Raw genomic sequence first — 17,684 nt, 5'->3', positions numbered from 1 at the left:
CTTCATGGCTTCATCATTAGAGAGTAATTATACCCTGATACACCAAGTTCCTCAATCAATATTTACTCCTCCTCCTTCTGATTTAAAATTAGAAAGCAAGCACCATATCCGTAACGCAATGTTTCTGAAACCAAAGAGCTAAGACTCTCCTCCCAATTAAAATGCAGCAAGCAGACTGGTTTTAACACTCAGTGGTATTCTTTTAATGGACTCTTATTCCTTCATAGACCACACAGTTATAAATAATCCATGCATAGAGCAATTAGACATTTTTCTTGTTTTATGAGTTTCAGACTCTGTGCCTGTGCAAGTGTCTTAAAATATTCAAAACCACTACAATGCAAGAAAACACATTTAAATCCCTACATTAAGAGTAATTGAATAATTCTGATATTTAATTGCTCTTCTTCTGTCATAGGATTACAGTCCTTTGAGTAAATCACACAATTACTGAGTGCAGACCAAAGAATGACTGTTCCCCAAAGTCATTTTAGACAAGAGCATCTTTAGCACCTCTAAAGGATTAAATGTGATGATCAAGTAGGACACTGACAAATTTGAGGACCTGAAATACTCACACAAACGAATCAGAATGGAAACAACAGAAAGTAACTTCCACACTTTTTATGGTAGGGAAGCAATAGTTTGGATTTATTTTCTAAGACTGATCTCACGTGCTTATAGGATCCTGTGAATGACAAGAGAGTTGGGTGAGTGAAACCAGAGAGAAAACTCTGCTTCAGTGGCCTCACACCAAGACTCACATGGTTCTTCTGTGCAGAACTTCATGACCCATAACAAGAGTGACTTGAGACCTCACTACCAATTTTGAGTGGAATTTGTGTAATAGCAAAGCCTTCAGAAATGATGCAGCAATTTTAACCAAAACTAGAAGATTTAAATTCATTAGTTTCTCCATTGAAAGGAAACAGTACTTTGGATATTTGGGGGCAGATTAAAAAGATGAGTTCTGCATCCTCTGACCCCATATTTTGCCTAGTAATCAATTTTAATAAGCAGGAGAATGTTACTGACATTACACATTAGAACAGGGAGTCAAGTAGAAGTGGATGTAAATTACTGACCTAGGGAATAAATCTGCAGTGCTCTGCCACTCCTGTGAGCCAGCTCTTCTGATTTACCTGAGAGCTTTACATTCCAGAAAATTAATACAAGTGGTTTTTTCTCAAATTTTCAAGCCCACTGGCTTATTGTTGATCACGACACAGCATTATTTGTTAATAATCACACTCTGGGCTCACCACAGAATTACAATCACCTAGCAAGAATCCCATATGCAGTTGGATACAATACACAGATGCATTTCTGTTCATTATTCAGAAGTAAATAAAAAAGTAGAAGGACTAGAGTTTCATGAACACTTGTGTTTCACTTACTAAAAGATAGGCAGGGTGCCACCGGGAATATCAAAAGCAGGCATGTTTCTGGAATTACAGCCCTACCTCTCTGAGAACTCTGAAGTGCATGGGTTTTATTTTTCTATGCAAGCATTAACCATTCACAAAAACCCATTTTGACAGAACATTCATAGCAAGAGATTCCATATCATAGTAATGTAATGTTCATATGAAGAAATGCTTGAAGCATTTAGGCACTTCATGAAATAACTGAATGAAGCACACAGCGTCACTCAAGTAATTTTTCCAAGTGACTCAAAGGTTGTAGCTCTTTCATAAAATGACTGGTGTCAGAATATGACCAACATAAATATCATTTCTCCTGCTTGTTTCAAAAATCTGCAGTAGCACACCAGAGAATCAGACCCGCACTGTGCCACATCATGACCTTGGGAACAGAAACCAAATCCTGGCACAGGAACTATTGGTTTTTTGTTAGCCAGAGATAGTGTTCACAATAATTTAAAGCACAAACGGCTGCTAGGAAGAAGAATGGAAGGCAAGGATGATAAAAACGGGGCTGTTTCCCATGAGAAATCCAACAGCTGTCTATTACTCCAACAGCAACCTCAAGCTGATCAAGTTCCACAAGCACTGTTTTGTCTGGAGGATGGAATGAATTCATGTCCAACAATGCAAAACTTCCCGAGGAGTTCTTAATAAAACAACGAGGGTTTGGGGCAAAAATAAATAACAGAATATACTACTTTTTAAGCTAAATATTGAAACAAGGACTTATTTTCAGAGTGCTTTGCAAATATTCAAGATTTGTTTTGAAAACAGAAAGAAAAAACCCCTACTGATTTGTATGTGGTATTTACAATAAACTGATTAAGTGGCAGCAACATTATGTACACATTTGCAACTGTTGCCATTAAAAAAGGGAAATGATGAAATTTAGTTTCAGCCCTTCTCTGAAGTTATTTTTGTAATGTGAGTTCGATCCTTAGTGCATGCAATAGTGGTGGGAGGGAGAGGGGGAAGTTGCAATGTCCGTGGATGATTAGGATTCTTTTTAAAAATGTCGCCATCTGCGTTAATAAAATGTACATACTTTTGTTTTGCTTAGAAACCCTGAAAATGGCATTCATGTGGGCATATTTCATGGCTGGGGCTCTCTAAGATATAAAATAGTTTGCAAAATACTCATCCTCAGCACCCTTCATCAGAGGATCCAAACATGCATTAGCTCTTCAAACTAATTGGTGTTGGGCATCTTGCTTAAAACTTCTACAGCAACACTTTCTGTGTGAGGTCTGCCTGGGAAAAAGTTTGCAGAATCATATCCCTCCCTTACTTTTCACAATTCAATAAAAGTCCTGCAGAGAATCAGGTATGAATGATCTTATATTAATTATCATGTTCAGCTTTACCTTTGAGACCTGTCACACTGGAATTTAAAATTCATCTCTAAGTATGTGATAGGGAAAAAAAAAGTTATGCATTACCTTATGGATGTTTCCCACTGAAACACGTCCTTGTTCCTTAACTATTTAAATTGACTTCACTTGGGTTCTGTTTTTATTCTTGGGTTTACTATGTTTTAATGGTTACAGGGCTATTAAACTGTGAAATAGCTGTGATCTCCATTTTCCTTTTTTGATCTCATCCATGGAGATAACAAAAGCCGGGTCAGCTCTACTGAAAGAACGTTGACCCTGCATAGATGCTGAATCCAGGCTCTCCGGCTCCATCTTCTGGTACAAAGGTACCTAAGAAAGCAGTACTCCCCTAGGTAATTTTACCTGCCATAATGTCTTTAATATAGTACAGGATTCCAGCAAAAATGAGATTATTCATAATGTATGACAAGATCTGAGTTGGTGCTTACTTCATTGAAAGACAATAATTTGCTCTCCTCATTTCTCACAGATTTTCCCCATTTCTTCTAATCCCCAAGATATGATGGAATTAGTCTCAAAGATGCTTCCATCTACAGGGACTAGATAAAAATAATTTTGGAATTATATTCAAGATTGAAACAGACTCAAAATAAATCTTAAAATCTTCTGGGATTCACTTACTACAGATGTCATGTAACATGCACAGAGTTTGAACAAATCATTCCAATCCGCACAGGAATAACAGAACCAACCCAAAACCAAATCCTTGACCCCTTAGAATTTAAAATTTCACAGAATTTCTATGGGTTTAGATACATAACTCACATTACAATGAACACTAAGAACAAAATTCTAGAAACCTTTTTCTTGTATATATAAATGCTGAATAATCTAAACTATTCCAGTGCTAAAACAACTCCGTTTTAAGCAAAATTTAAACTAAAACACAGGAAAAAGCAAATCACGTTGTTAAATCTGGTCCAAACCCACCTTGTTCAAGCAGTGTGTTACTTATGGTTTCTTCAAGATTAGGGAGTGCTTTAAGCTGCTGCTGTTCACACTAATACTTGCTTGAAGAACTTGAGCTCAAAAAAGCCAAAGGAGATTGCCCTCAATGCACAAACAGCTCCACTGTGCATGGCTTTCTGACACAAAAGCCAAGGAAATATTAATCCCCAGGTTTTTCAGGATCAGTAAAATTTGGGTCCTTAAAAATTGCAGTCTTGGAGATTAACTTAGGAATTTAGATTTCTGTTAGTCATTTTAAATATTTATGATGTTTAGAAGCACTTGTAACAGGCACCAGTATCACAGTATTCCACTACTGCTGCAGCTTCATTTTTTTCTGATATTTATAATTATTCATGATAGGCACCAGAATCACAATATTCCAGTAGTGCTGCTACTGCCAAGTTCATTTTAGCAAAGTCAAAGCACTGAACTGTGCTGAACTACACTATTTGGTTCAGAGTTTTCCAAGATGTACAGGAAGAGACTGTATCTGAAGGATAGTTCACCCCATAGTTTCAACTCTTATGTGCCTGCCCAAATGATTGTCACGTGAGCTACAGGAATGGCTGCGAGACTGAAAGAGGAAATGCAAGTGGCTCTCTTACCTGCCTCAGAAAAATTCTTTGTGCTTTGAGGTTTTTGAGTGAAGAACGGCATTGAAGATCACAAAGAGCAGTGATTACTTGATTAGTCCAGGCAGATGTCTACATATTCATTTTTCTGGAATGGAGAATACAGAGTTCTGTAATTCTAAAACTGGATTTCAAGGGGGCAAGGGAGAGCAGAGTTGGCAATATTTTCCATTTGAATAAAGCTTCCATCATTATTTCAAATTACAAAAAAATGATCATTCTTTAGTTATGGCTTCTTACTGTGTGACAATGGAAAAAGCTAGCACAGTAAACCATTTGCAATCAAAAAAATGTAACAGGGAAAACTTATGGAGAGTAACAATAAAAGCACATTAAACAATGGGTGAATGCTTCAATGGAACTTAAAGGAAGAAAGCTTTTAAAAATTTTCTTCTAACATTTACTGTACAGTCACACCAAATGTGAAGATTTTAAGTTCTAGGAAGTTTTGTTGCTCCCTGCTTTCTTCTAGCTTACTGCACAGTGCATTATTTACATAAAACAGAATTTCTTCTGTGGGAAAGGCTTGCATGGTACTTAAAAGCCTGAATAAATCAGGGACTGCAGCTTGAATCTACAAAAAAATAATCCAAAAAATTCCTTTCAATATCTGCATTGTATCACCTTATCAAGCTCCCTGTCTAGCTGAGTTATTCAGGTATCCACACCAGAAATGACAGACAATGTCTCTCTATGATGATGTGATGTTACTTCAAATGAAAAAAAAAAAAAATAAAAATCACAGATTAATTTCCCATACAAATGATGACTCACTACTCCCAAATCCTTCCTATAGCAGGATGCTCACTTCAGTCTGGAAGTCTTCATGTTGCAGCCTGCAGGAATCAGCTTATTTCCTGTCAAGGGCTGGAAAGCCTTACAGGAACTGGTTTTGGTTGAAGAACTTCTCCAAGGTGCTTACCTGTGGGACTTATCCAGGTAAGGGATGTTAGCTCCCTCTTCTTTGAGGTTCAGTGTCCAACCACTCCTACTGCTGGTAAGAAGAACAGAAGAAACATCTGCCCATAGCAAGGACTGCACTGGTGGGCAAAGTCCAAATTCCATCCTTCAGGGAAAAAGAAACAAAGACTGAGGAATTCATGTCTGTTCAAAATTTCATCCTTGACTACTGAAAGCATTGGAAGCACATGTGTATGTTTAAAAATGGAATTGTCCTCATTTAAGAATAGAAATAATTTGATCCCATCACCATTTTTCTTGGTCCAATCCTGAACTGCAGATCCAAACAGCTGAGAAAGCATGGAATAGTCTGCTGGACAGCATTAAAATGAGCAACTCCTGTATCTTCCTAAGATAAGAACACAAATCACAAAGAAAGGCACTCTGAGAAAAAATTTCTTAGAGGAAGACCTCAATTATTTTCCAGCAAGGCAGGTAATATGCATTTGGCTATTTGTTAAAAAAAAAACAACCTGTTTTTATACAAGATTTTACTCATATATTAACTATCACATATTTTGCAAAACAAAAAGAGACCACAGCAAAGTAAAATCCCAATTTTTTCCTATATTTAAGCTGTGATAGTATGTCTGAAATGGGAATCCAGAGCCTCACCAGATTAATATCACCACTTGGACCAGAGAATTTGCCATATCCACTTCTGGTTTCGTTCAGTTGGAGCTTCTGTTTGTACAGTGATGGCTCTTGAACATTCTGGGATTTAAAGTAGTCCCTGAAGAGATGCCTGACAAAAATATGATGTTACTTTTAAGATGCTTTCTAATTATTTCTACCCTCATCCAGAACTTGCAAACATCTGATCTCCTTCACTATGCTCCAAGCTCATTAAAACTGGAACGCTAAATAAGAATATTCAAAATATTTTGTTTTGCATTGCTAAAGGCACCACTGCAGGTACTTGACTCATCCTTCAGACTGTAAATAAATAAATGAAGTCTAGGACAGGTCAAATAAAGACACTATGTTTTGTTGGGGTTTGTTTTAGAAGACATAGTAGATTTGAAACAGATCTTTTATTAAGGAATTGTTCCTAAGGGACTTGACTTACAGAAATTAATTTATACTTGGCAGTGCATTTAATTGATTGCAGTTCCTTTTTTTCAAATACAAACCAGCATTTTCACTACCAGGTGTGGTGGTTGGAAATGTTGGGACTGTAGAACACTGCAAGGCTAATTTCTCCTCCAGTCTCCATTATTTTTATGCACCTCAGCATTTTCTCATCCTTACTGAGATCTGCTGCAAATTTAAAATACCCTAACAGGGCTGAGAGAGTATTGCAACAGTGTTTATCTAGTGTATCATTACAGTTCTTGTAACCCTAATTCCACAGTTCTGAGCAACAACTCTCATTTTATGGGCAGGTAATTGAGCTCTATGATACATGAATTGATTTGCAGGGGAAATACATTAAAACCTGGTTGGAAAAGAAAATTATTCAGGATCTTCTCTCTGATTGCCTTTTACAGCTACCACTCTAGGACCACTAAAAGAGTTTACTTTAGCTCATGTCAATGAAGCTACAATTCAGTGTTTGTCCAAAAAATGTTCACATTCTAAAATGAAGGTGAGGTTACTGTGGTTTCCTGAGTTATAAAGGCAGAATTAAAAATTACTGCAGATTCTTAGATCAGGACCACTTCCCAGCTCAAGAGCTATTTAGTGGGAAGAGCCAAGGCAAAAGGCAAAATTCAAGCAAGTGTTGCTGATCAAGTGAGTTACGGGTTATACAGGAAAATGTTAGCAAGGTTGATCCAGTCAGATCTCATGTCTGCCTGTGGTTCAGCACTGCAGCTGCTAACACCCAGAGCACCAGATCCAATCACTCCTGAGGAGCAGGTTTGTTCAAGCAGGCACTGTTGTTTCAGGACCAGTGAAAGACAGGACAGAGACAAAATTGATAGTACTCCCTCAGTGCAAACAGAACTTGCCCTGCAACAAATTTGCTCCTCTCTGGCCCTACTTTTAACATCCCTGTTCTCAAATTCCTATTTTTAGCAGCTTCTCATGAAAGGCATTCTTACTCAAAGAAGTGAATGTTAGAAGTGTTCATTTGAATGAAGCAAACAATTAAGCAGTATCTTCCCTAAAGTGATTTTGTAAAAGTTATGGTTTAGATTTCTTCCTAATTGCTTGGAAAAATAGGATTGGTGCAAGAAATGGGAAGGGTTGGCTAAAAGGAGTCAGCTGATGGGAAGCAGCCAGTAACTCCTGCTGCTGCTGACCTGCTGCAACTCCCAGGTAAGAGGACAAGTGCCTCATTTGTAATCAAGTCTATATAAAACACAAAAGAGGCAGAAGGACAAACCTGGTTCATAAAGGCAGCAGTCTGTGAGCAAAAGCAGCAGAGTCAGCAGCCAGTGTTTCACTCCTGATGAGAGCCCACTTGCAAAAGTTCCACTTGAGTACCTGCTGCAGAGCAGAGGCTGTTCTTCACTGATGTGTCAAACCATAAGAGCCATACTTCTGTTGCTATTCAAAGAACAGGGATAAACTCCAGGGTTTGTTAGGTTTTAAATAGCTTCCAATTTCAGGCCTAATAGAAGGCAAAATGGAAAATATCACATGTAATAGGACTTAAAAATAGAAATATGGAAGAACACAATGTTATACTCATGTTACCTATTACTTTTTTCAGCTGAGCAAAGTCTTCACAGACACCATAAATACATATCTTTTTCCCCCAATGAAAATAATAATAATAATAATAATAATAAAAAAATCTGTCTTGTAACCTGAAAGAAAAGAGATAAAACCAAACCAAACCTGATTCTTGTAAACAGAAAATGCTGCTTAAAAAATTCAGTTTGGGGAGCATAAATATTTAATTGCCTTGAGCATGTCTTAGGAGTTCAGATTTACTCAAAATAGTATCAAGAGCAAACAAAACTGCAAAACAATCTCTTTTAGTAGGAAATACCTTGTGAGAATCAAGTGTTTTCTTATCATCTTTCACTGTTTCACTTGATGTCTGAATCTTCTAACTCCAACTCCTAGAACAGCATCAGTGGGGGAGAGAGACAATGAACACTCCTTCTGTTATTTGACTGACTGCAAGGTTTTGACATGTAGAGTATTAATAAAAATAATTTATTTTCACAGGGTTTTGTTAGAATAACAAGCTGGTAGCTTTAAATATGTTTAAGAAAATTTTATATATGTTAGGAAAAAGGAAACAAAAAGAAACATTTGAAGTAGTAGGACAAAACCTTCATAAAAAAGGTATATATCAGATATACATATTTATATTCATATATATATATATATATCTCCAATTTCCCAAAGCATTGCTCTAAGAATTAGACAAAACTGGCTACAAAATTCAGATTTTTTAGGTTATTTATTGACTGTAAAGTGAATCCTGACTGATAATAAATATCACTGGGGAACATTAATTATTAAATATACATTGTCCAATCTTTAATAAATCAACTTTAGTAAGAACAATTTTAAATCTAAAATTAAAAACAATTTCCAAGACACTTATTTTAAGTAACTGCACTAATAAATAGTAAGACCTTATATACAGTTAAATGACTAGCAGCCAACTCACATAATCATAGTAAGAATAATATATATGTACTGCAATTTTAAGTGTTATGACTTCAAGAATTTGTAGTAATAACCAAGCATTACTTGCTAAATAACACAAAATTTGTCTGATTAAGTCTGTTTAAAAGAATATGCAATGGGAATAACTAAGAGCTGAAATTAATGGTGTTAGCTTGTAAAGACAGAAATTTACTTCTTACAAGTAGGAAAACATGCAATATATTCCTATAGTTAACACATGTTCGTAGTACAGACATTCCTGTTAATAAATTTCAGGTTAAAATTGACAAATGTGGCATGTTCTACTATATGGAATTTCTTCAAGTGACTATCATTCCATCTGACAACACAAACTAAAAAATGTCCTGCCTCTCAGAAATATTATTCTGTTTCTACTTTTTACTTTATTTTTTTCTTTTTTTTTTCACTTTTAGAAAAACACAATTTTTTTTTTTTTAGTTTTAGAAAAATATAGGACAAAAACAAGGCTTAAGTTTTAGATAGGGAAGAGGGAATAAGGAGATGCTTTATAAGCTGAAATATTTTTCTCTTAAAGCTATGGAGATGAGCAACCATGTTCTGAAAAACACTCCTTTAATTCATGGCAGAGTATATTGGGAAGCATGGAGTGTTCAAAGTGTGGATTTTGAGTAAAAAGTAGAGTAATTGTGATACAGTGAGGTGCTGGAACAGAGTGGAGCGAAGATTTGAGGCCTTCAGGGCAATGAGAAAACTGTTTTCCTGCGAAGCTCACAGAGACAGGTGAAGAGGACTTTTGCCTTTGAAGAACTCATCCTTAAAAAATGATATCTCTAGACTCATGGCCCATACACACCTCAGAGTGATGTGAAATGGGAGGAGTGAACTGATGGCAGATTTCCGGGCAGCTGGCATCAAACAAAGAGAAAACTATAACAGAAATATTTTTCTTGTGAGAAACTCCATAGATTAGCAGAAGAATATTTCTGTTTCTATACAAACACTGATAAAGAGACTCTAGCAAGAACTGGGACTGTTTTAAACACCAAAGTTCCAAAGTCTTTTGTCTCTATGTAGTCATGTGAACAAGGGAATGGTGGGGAGTGCGGGATAAAAGGGTTTTCTGAAAGTTTATTCTGGTGTTCTTATTCTTGTAGTTTTGTTAATAAACTTTCTTTATTCCTTTTAAGTTTTAAGCCTGTTTTGCTCTTGCTCTAATCCATATCTCACAGCAAGAAATAAGTAATTTTTTAGTAATTTTTCAGTTACTGCTTAAAACCACAACAACTGTGTTTTCAACATCACGTCAGATCAGCTCGTTGACTCACACCTCACCACAGACCTCGAAACAGGAGGCAAAGATCTACACCACTTGGCCTTTCAGAACTTCTCACCCATCTATGACCTTTCTGGGGCCAGCTTCACAAAATGGGGGGGAAGCCATTCCAAAGAACACGACCAAGGAAATCACACAGCACTCGGGACTTGTTCCAGGCATCAAATTTTTAATGGATGATGTGAAGTAACACCGAAGCAATTCCTGTCCACAGAAAAAAAGATTTCAAATGGTTTTGTCTCAAGTACAATCACTGGAGGTTGAAAATTTCTGGGGCTGAAAGTTACACGAGGTCCTCAACACTGAGCAATCAATATCCCCACAGTCTAAACTGTGAAATTACTACCTGGGCAAGAAGAACATTTTCAGGATTTGCAACTCATCTCAAAGCCTCAGTAGAACTCAACCAGCAGAATTCCCCTGAGATGGCACTGTGTTCTGGAAGCCCTCAAATACTCACTAAAACAGACTTGACTTTCACTAGGACAGCTGCTCATGAAAATCTGGGGTAAAACCTAGGGGAAGTGGCCATGTGCACGCATATTCCTTCTTCCCACAGCAGGCACAATCAAATCCTCCTTTGAATGGCCTCAAAGTTGAGCAGCACTCATTGGCACAGCCTCTTCTCCCACAGACAGGTCAGCGAGCAACACGGCAGCGCCAGCCAGGTGGGCAAGTATTGGAGTTGCAAAAACACTCGCTCGCGGTGAGAGACTTCTCCAGGGTCAAGCTGTTCAAGTATAAGCGATTTATTATAAGAGTAAAAGGAGGGGAGACCCATGTCCGCCACCAGCCTTGGCGTCCACGTGGTCCGGGGGAGGGGAGAGAGACCAGGTAGAGCAGGGAAGGTGAGGTTGGAAGGGAGAGGGAGGGAGTAAGAGAGCAACAGAGGGAAAGAGCAGGGAAGGCGAGAGGGGTAGGAACAGGGAGAAGGGGGCTGAGAGTTAAGAGGGGGGAGAGGGGTAAAGGGAGGAGGGAAGAGAGAAGAGGCAAGAGGTAAGAGGTAAGAGTAAAGAGTAAAGAGCAAAGAGAGCGAAGTTCTTGTTACAATCCAATATATCTTTTTCTATCGTGAATATTCTAACTACCAGAAGCCAATCACCATGAGACACACCCACTAAAGAATTTACATACAACCTATGGGCTTCCCTATATTAACATACAGTGTTGCATTTTATACTCTACAGAGCTTTACAAGTTCTTTCCTTGCTTCTTTACTTTTGGACTCTTCTTATCAGCAGAAGGACATTGTTTTATCAACAGGGATTCTCCTCTAGCTGGCTAGGCTATTGTTCTTTGGTTAACCAGTACTCAGTATCCTATAACTCAAAGCAGGCTTTCATTTCTACTTTGATTCTAGCCTTCATATTTTCACAATCTAGTGCCAAACAATCACATTCATAAGGTTTCCCTGTTTCACCTTCCCCAACATCTCCCCTGTCTCGATGAACTATTTAAGATAATAGAAACTGTCTTGTTAGTTTTTGCACACACTGAAGTATAATGGGTACTGTTGCTAAGACTACAATTAACACTTACTAAAACAATTAAGCTTATTTTACAGAGTTCTCTTAGCCAAGGTGCAAAGCTTAAACCTTTAAACAAATTGTCCAGCTTCTCTAACTTTTGACGGTCATATTGATTCACTTTAGAATTATCAATGAGTTTGGTTGGCTAAATTTTTCAAATTTTGCAGCTGTGTATGAATGGGAACAGTATGATCAGACAAACAGATGGTATCAAAGCTTGCAGTCTTTGGCTAAGGCAACCCAGGTATTTATCTTGGACTGATTTACAGGTAAAGTTTTACTACAAAAATTAAAGCAAAAGGGTAAAAACAACACGCATTCATGCAAATAACGGGATTTTGGTTTTTTGGGGTTTGTTTGTTTTTGTTTTTGGTTTTTTTTTTCTTGAACCGTCTCTGGTAGATCACTTTCTCTCAAAGTCTTTCTAAGTTCCTTTGCTTGAACTGTCACTGTTTGTGCTACAGTATCTGCATGTGAATAATCTTTCTTTATCTCCCTCCATTTCTCGCTCCCGTTCTCCCCCGTGTTTCGTGGCTGCTGCTGGTGGTGCAGGGGGATTCAAGAGTCGCGCGCGCTGTTTTGTCACGGGCTGTGACGGTGGCCGCGTAGGTGAACCCGGAAGTGGCAGCACATCGGTGCGAGGTGGCCGTGGCTGTCGCTGTTTCGCGTTGTCGGGGAGAGTTGTTGGTGTAGCGGATACAGACGGGATCTGTGCCGGTGTTAGCAGCGGGGCAGAGACAGGCGGGGGCCGTGTTCCGCCGTCGGGCGGCTTCGGTGGTGGACGCGGGGGCGTGAAGGCGCATGGCGGGGACTCGACAGTGGCTGGGCTGGGCGGTGGCAGAGGCAACCCGGGTGTCAGCAGTTGTAGAGCCGGGGTCCCGTGCCTGTTCTCTTTCTCCCCCTCCGCAGTTTGAGAGGCTGGCACAGGGGGGTGGCACGGGGGGCCCGGGGGCGGCGGCGGCAGGAGCATCGGCGATAGAAGCGGTGACTGCGCATGCGTGCATGACGTCAGCGCCGCAGGGCAGCATGGGGGAGTGGTGGACGGCAGCGCGAATTTCGGATCGGCGCGCGCCGCACCGCACAGAACGGTGTCGCTGGACGGCGGCGGGGCCGGGGCCCGCGGCCCCACGGACGCCGGGAAGGCGGAGCCCGCGGGGCACCAAGGCAGCGCGGGCAGCACGGAGGGGGTGTAGGGGAGCTGAGCTGCAGGAACCGCGATGCCGAGGGCGGGCGGGGTGGCGCAGCCGGGAACCACGGTGTCGGCGGGGGAAGGCGGGACCGCGGGTATCGCGCCGCCGGGGACGGTGGAACGGGGCGGGACCGCAACATCGGGGGAAACTTGGACGGCAGGAGGGGGGTAAAAGTGGGGGGGCGGTGGGACGGGGAAGGCGGGGGGAGGGGTGGGAATGGAGCGTGCCGGGACTGGGGTAGGGGGAACGGGGACCGCGTGGTTGGGGGGAGGGGGCGCGCCGGTGTCAGTGGGCAGGAAGGGAGGGGGGCCGGCGGGGAAAGAGGGTACGGGGGCCGCATGGTCGGGGGGAGGGGGCAGACAGGTCTGAGCGGGCAGGAAGGGAGGGGAGCCGGCGGGGAAAGAGGGTACGGGGGCCGCATGGTCGGGGGGAGGGGGCACAGCAGGGACCGTGGGTACGGGGGCCGCGGGTTGTGTATTGTCAGCATACATTTCTACGAGTGCTCTGCAGGCTGGGAGGAGTTTAGCGGCTGCCATATCTCGGCGGGAAATGTTATTAAAAAGCTTATTACCAACTGTGTCCCAGAAATCTCTGGTAAAAAAATCTGAGTGTTTTGCGTTTGGGAAATTAACTAGAGTCCAGGTTAGGAGGGTTTTTAGTTCTCTTTTAGGCAAATTACTTTGGCTGGCTTTCAGTAAGAATTTTAGTTGCTTATACAGCTTTTTGTTTGGGGTTGAATAGCTTTGACCCATGATAGACTGGTTTGTGACTCACCTCTTATTTAAATGATGTTGGCTCGTCTCTCAGAGCTCGGGCGATGGGTGCTGGCCAGGCACCTCCTGTCCGTTCTCTGGTGTCACTTAGTAATACTCGCACATAACCACGCTGCACAGCCGTCTAAAAACTACGGTTTGGACACTGCAGTGGAAAAACTTTTAGAGAGATCGGGGTGCAGATGCTGTGGCAGCGTTTACCCCTCGCTCGACCACGTAGAGGCTTTCCCCGTCCAGCCCAGGTGAGACGTCGCCTTGCAACGCCCCCCTGAGCTCCACGGGGGCTCCACGGAAACCAGGGGTTCAGACGCTGCCTGGCAACCTTCACCCCGAAAAAACCACGCAGGGGGGGAGTCCCGTGTAGCACAGAAGAGGCGTGGCTTTGCCACCCTCTCTCGTGTCACAGGACCCTGCGGAAACCAGGGGTTCAGACGCTGCCAAGCAACCTGCACCCTGAATAAACCACGCAGGGGGGGGGTCCCGTGTAGCACAGAAGAGATGCGGCTTTGCCACACTTCTCAGTGCCACAGGGCCCTGCGGAAACCAGGGGTGCAGAGGTCGCTTGGCAACCTGCACCCCGAATAAACCACGCAGGGGGGGGGTCCCGTGTAGCACAGAAGAGATGCGGCTTCGCCACACTTCTTAATGCCACAGGGCCCTGCGGAAACCAGGGGTGCAGAGGTCACCTGGCAACCGGCACCCCGAAAAAACCACGCAGGGGGGGTATCCCTTGTAGCACAGAAGAGATGCGGCTTCGCCACACTTCTCAGTGCCACAGGGCCCTGCGGAAACCAGGGGTGCCGAGGTCGCCTGGCAACCTGCACCCCGAATAAACCACGCGGTGGATACCTCTAAAGCTCCGGAGCTGACGCTGCTAAGCAACAGCCGGCCCGTGGCCGAGGGTGCCGCGGAACAGGGGAAAGAGTTACAGTGTTACGGTGATCAGCCGCATAAACTGCACTCTAGACGGCCTTAAAGGGTGAAAAACCAGTCTTTCTAGTTACCAGTGATGGAGAAGTGTCTCACCGATGGAGAAGGCGTGGGACGGGTCTCAGACGTTGGGCGCCAAATATTGGAGTTGCAAAAACACTCGCTCGCGGTGAGAGACTTCTCCAGGGTCAAGCTGTTCAAGTATAAGCGATTTATTATAAGAGTAAAAGGAGGGGAGACCCATGTCCGCCACCAGCCTTGGCGTCCACGTGGTCCGGGGGAGGGGAGAGAGACCAGGTAGAGCAGGGAAGGTGAGGTTGGAAGGGAGAGGGAGGGAGTAAGAGAGCAACAGAGGGAAAGAGCAGGGAAGGCGAGAGGGGTAGGAACAGGGAGAAGGGGGCTGAGAGTTAAGAGGGGGGAGAGGGGTAAAGGGAGGAGGGAAGAGAGAAGAGGCAAGAGGTAAGAGGTAAGAGTAAAGAGTAAAGAGCAAAGAGAGCGAAGTTCTTGTTACAATCCAATATATCTTTTTCTATCGTGAATATTCTAACTACCAGAAGCCAATCACCATGAGACACACCCACTAAAGAATTTACATACAACCTATGGGCTTCCCTATATTAACATACAGTGTTGCATTTTATACTCTACAGAGCTTTACAAGTTCTTTCCTTGCTTCTTTACTTTTGGACTCTTCTTATCAGCAGAAGGACATTGTTTTATCAACAGGGATTCTCCTCTAGCTGGCTAGGCTATTGTTCTTTGGTTAACCAGTACTCAGTATCCTATAACTCAAAGCAGGCTTTCATTTCTACTTTGATTCTAGCCTTCATATTTTCACAATCTAGTGCCAAACAATCACATTCATAAGGTTTCCCTGTTTCACCTTCCCCAACAGGCAAGGACAAGAGAGAGCAGAAGCCAACAAGGCTTGGAAGCTGGGCCAAGGGAGGTTTACGCTGGCCATTGGGAAGAACTTGTGCCCAGCGTGGGCCATCAGATTCTGCAATGGCCTGACAGGGGGCTGCTGGAGTCATCATTGTGGCACAGGTGCAAGGCAAGCCAGGCCGCAGCACTCGCGCCCCGCTCTGCTGGCCATGCTTGCCGCCATGGCTCCCAGCTTGGACTCAACATTCTCTCAGGGCTCTCTGCAGCCAGGGCGTTCTGTGCTTCTGTGACATCACAGCCTCTGGGGACGGCACGCTGGCTGGCAACTGTCCCCAGCTGTTGCTGCGCCCCAGAGCCCAGGCACAGCTGCTCGCAGAGAGACGCCCAGAGCCTCGGTGCTGCTGGCAGAGCACTATGGCTGCTCACGGCTCCTCCACGCTGCTGCAGCTTTACGTGCTGCTGCTCTTGGCCCATCCCCTCGACCCTGTGAGCAAACCCGAGCGCAGCGCGGATGCCTCTCCTCTGGTTCTGAAGGATTGCCATCTGGACGAGACGGACCCTGAGCGCATCCGGTGGGCGGCCAGGACATTCCTGCTCATCGACCTGCTCATCATAGGAATGGCCATGGGATGGGCCCTTGGAAGAAGAATTCAGAGACGCTGGCGAGAGGTGAGGCAGGGGGTGGGGGTTCAGGCAGGGATGGGGCAGACCTTGAGGGCCTCTTGGGCACCCTTTGGCCAATGCCCTGCGGCAGAAGGGGCCTGAGCTCCTGGCTGGGGAATGCGGCCCAGGGGCTGAGCCCCATGGACAGCACCAAGCAGAGGCGGCAGAGCTCTGCCTGCTGCAGCCTCTTCCCCGGGCCAGCCCAGCCCAACTCAGCCCGAGCCTCTGTCTCCCAGGCCAAAGGCAGCCCCACAGGTGCCGGCCCCGCTCCGCCCCTCTGCCTCTTCCATGGGGATCCCTGTGCTTTGCCTTGCAGCGGAATCTCCAGAGCCCTTCGGGCCGTGCGGGGCCCCGCCGCCATCCAAGACTCGGCTGTCCCACCGAGTTGATGCAGCTGCTGATGGACAACCGTGACCTGATGCGGCTGCTCCTTTGTGACAGTCCTCAACCAACCACCAAGATGGCGGCAAAAGAGGGCATTGACAGGAGACTCTGCACCACCCCCCAGCTCTGACTTCCAGCGTTGCGCTCCATCTACAGAACCTTATGGGGAATGGGTGATCAGTGCCCAGCCCAGGCACTGCGACGTTCCCCACCTTACAAGTTAGCCACACCTCTGTTGTTGTTCGATTCCCCACCACGTTTCCCCCAAGAAGTTGACCTTTCCCTTAGTGTTCAGTTCTAAACAGTTGAAGTATTGAAGTTTTTTAGCCTTAAGATTCTTACCCCATAGTCTTCTAGTAACGTTGGATTGTAGATTTTAGAAGTAGTCAAGTGAATAAAGTTCACGTTTTCTACACGTTGCTGTGTCATTTTCTTGAGGTTGCACCTGAGACCTGGGGACTCCTTGGGAGATGGCTTTGCATGGCAGCTCCAGACTGCCTGCAATGGAGAGCCCGAGTGCCCCAGCAGGCTTTGCAAGAGGGTGGAGGGCAGCAGGAAAGAAGAAGGTGGACAATATTCACCTGCCTCCACCTTCCAAGGAAGTTTGCAGTCAAACCCTGTCTGCACTTTAGGGGGGACCCTAAAGGCCCCAGCAGGCATCACGATGGCCCCAGGACGGGGGGCTTGCAGCACTCTGGGGCACCAGGAAAGGAGCAGGATCTTCCCTGGAAAGCTGTCTGGAGACAAATCCAGGGATGTCTCCCCTGGCATCCAGGCAAGGGCTGAATTCAGGCCCTTGAATCATTTTTCCCTGAAAATTAGCATGCACTAACCCACTAATGGGAAGTGCACAATCAAACAGTGCACTGGACTCAGGAAACTATCCTTCTGTAAGTACATGCCAGTTCCAAACTATCACAGAGCTGGGTCTGAATGAATAATATTAAAACATGTGCTATGGTATTGAACCAATTAGTTACTTTTTCCTGTTGAAAGCAAAGGCTGTATTTCAATTTAAACGGGAGAAGAAAAATGATAGAAGAAAAATTGATTTTTACTGTCTTAGATTTGTTTGCCT

The 17,684-nt window shown here is 43.6% G+C and overlaps 3 protein-coding genes across 5 annotated transcripts in view; 1 reads left to right on the top strand and 2 right to left on the bottom strand.

The window, feature by feature from the left end:
- Positions 1-621: 621 nt before the first annotated feature.
- Positions 622-17,684, bottom strand: part of LOC147653239 (uncharacterized) — a 628,925-nt gene continuing 611,862 nt past the window's right edge. The window contains exons 9-16 of one of the 3 annotated variants that reach the window (XM_086890277.1): positions 8,306-8,378; positions 7,694-7,921; positions 5,980-6,109; positions 5,615-5,713; positions 5,327-5,470; positions 4,378-4,492; positions 3,752-3,906; positions 622-3,360 (exon numbers count right to left, since the gene is read on the bottom strand). The gene's annotated coding sequence lies outside the window, so the exon portion shown is untranslated. Of the gene's footprint in view, positions 3,907-4,377; positions 4,493-5,326; positions 5,714-5,979; positions 6,110-7,693; positions 7,922-8,305; positions 8,379-17,684 lie in introns of all 3 variants that reach the window. The other 2 variants (XM_086890275.1, XM_086890278.1) reach the window with 2 other exon arrangements.
- On the bottom strand, positions 10,986-14,827 carry LOC147653241 (uncharacterized). The gene is made up of 2 exons (XM_086890273.1): positions 14,771-14,827; positions 10,986-13,903 (listed from the first exon to the last, which is right to left on the bottom strand). Exon 2 carries the CDS (start codon positions 13,721-13,723, stop codon positions 12,206-12,208), a length of 1,518 nt encoding a protein of 505 aa, XP_086746399.1. The 5' UTR covers positions 13,724-13,903; positions 14,771-14,827; the 3' UTR covers positions 10,986-12,205.
- On the top strand, positions 15,797-17,019 carry LOC147653240 (uncharacterized). The gene is made up of 2 exons (XM_086890274.1): positions 15,797-16,228; positions 16,539-17,019. Exons 1-2 carry the CDS (start codon positions 15,974-15,976, stop codon positions 16,734-16,736), a joined length of 453 nt encoding a protein of 150 aa, XP_086746400.1. The 5' UTR covers positions 15,797-15,973; the 3' UTR covers positions 16,737-17,019.

The sequence above is a fragment of the Cyanistes caeruleus genome, chromosome 5 (genome assembly GCF_971803275.1).
Source record: "Cyanistes caeruleus chromosome 5, bCyaCae1.hap1.1, whole genome shotgun sequence".
In the NCBI taxonomy this organism is placed as follows: Eukaryota; Metazoa; Chordata; class Aves; order Passeriformes; family Paridae; genus Cyanistes; species Cyanistes caeruleus.
Note: the sequence above shows the minus strand (reverse complement) of the source record. Positions and strands in the feature narration are given on the sequence as shown.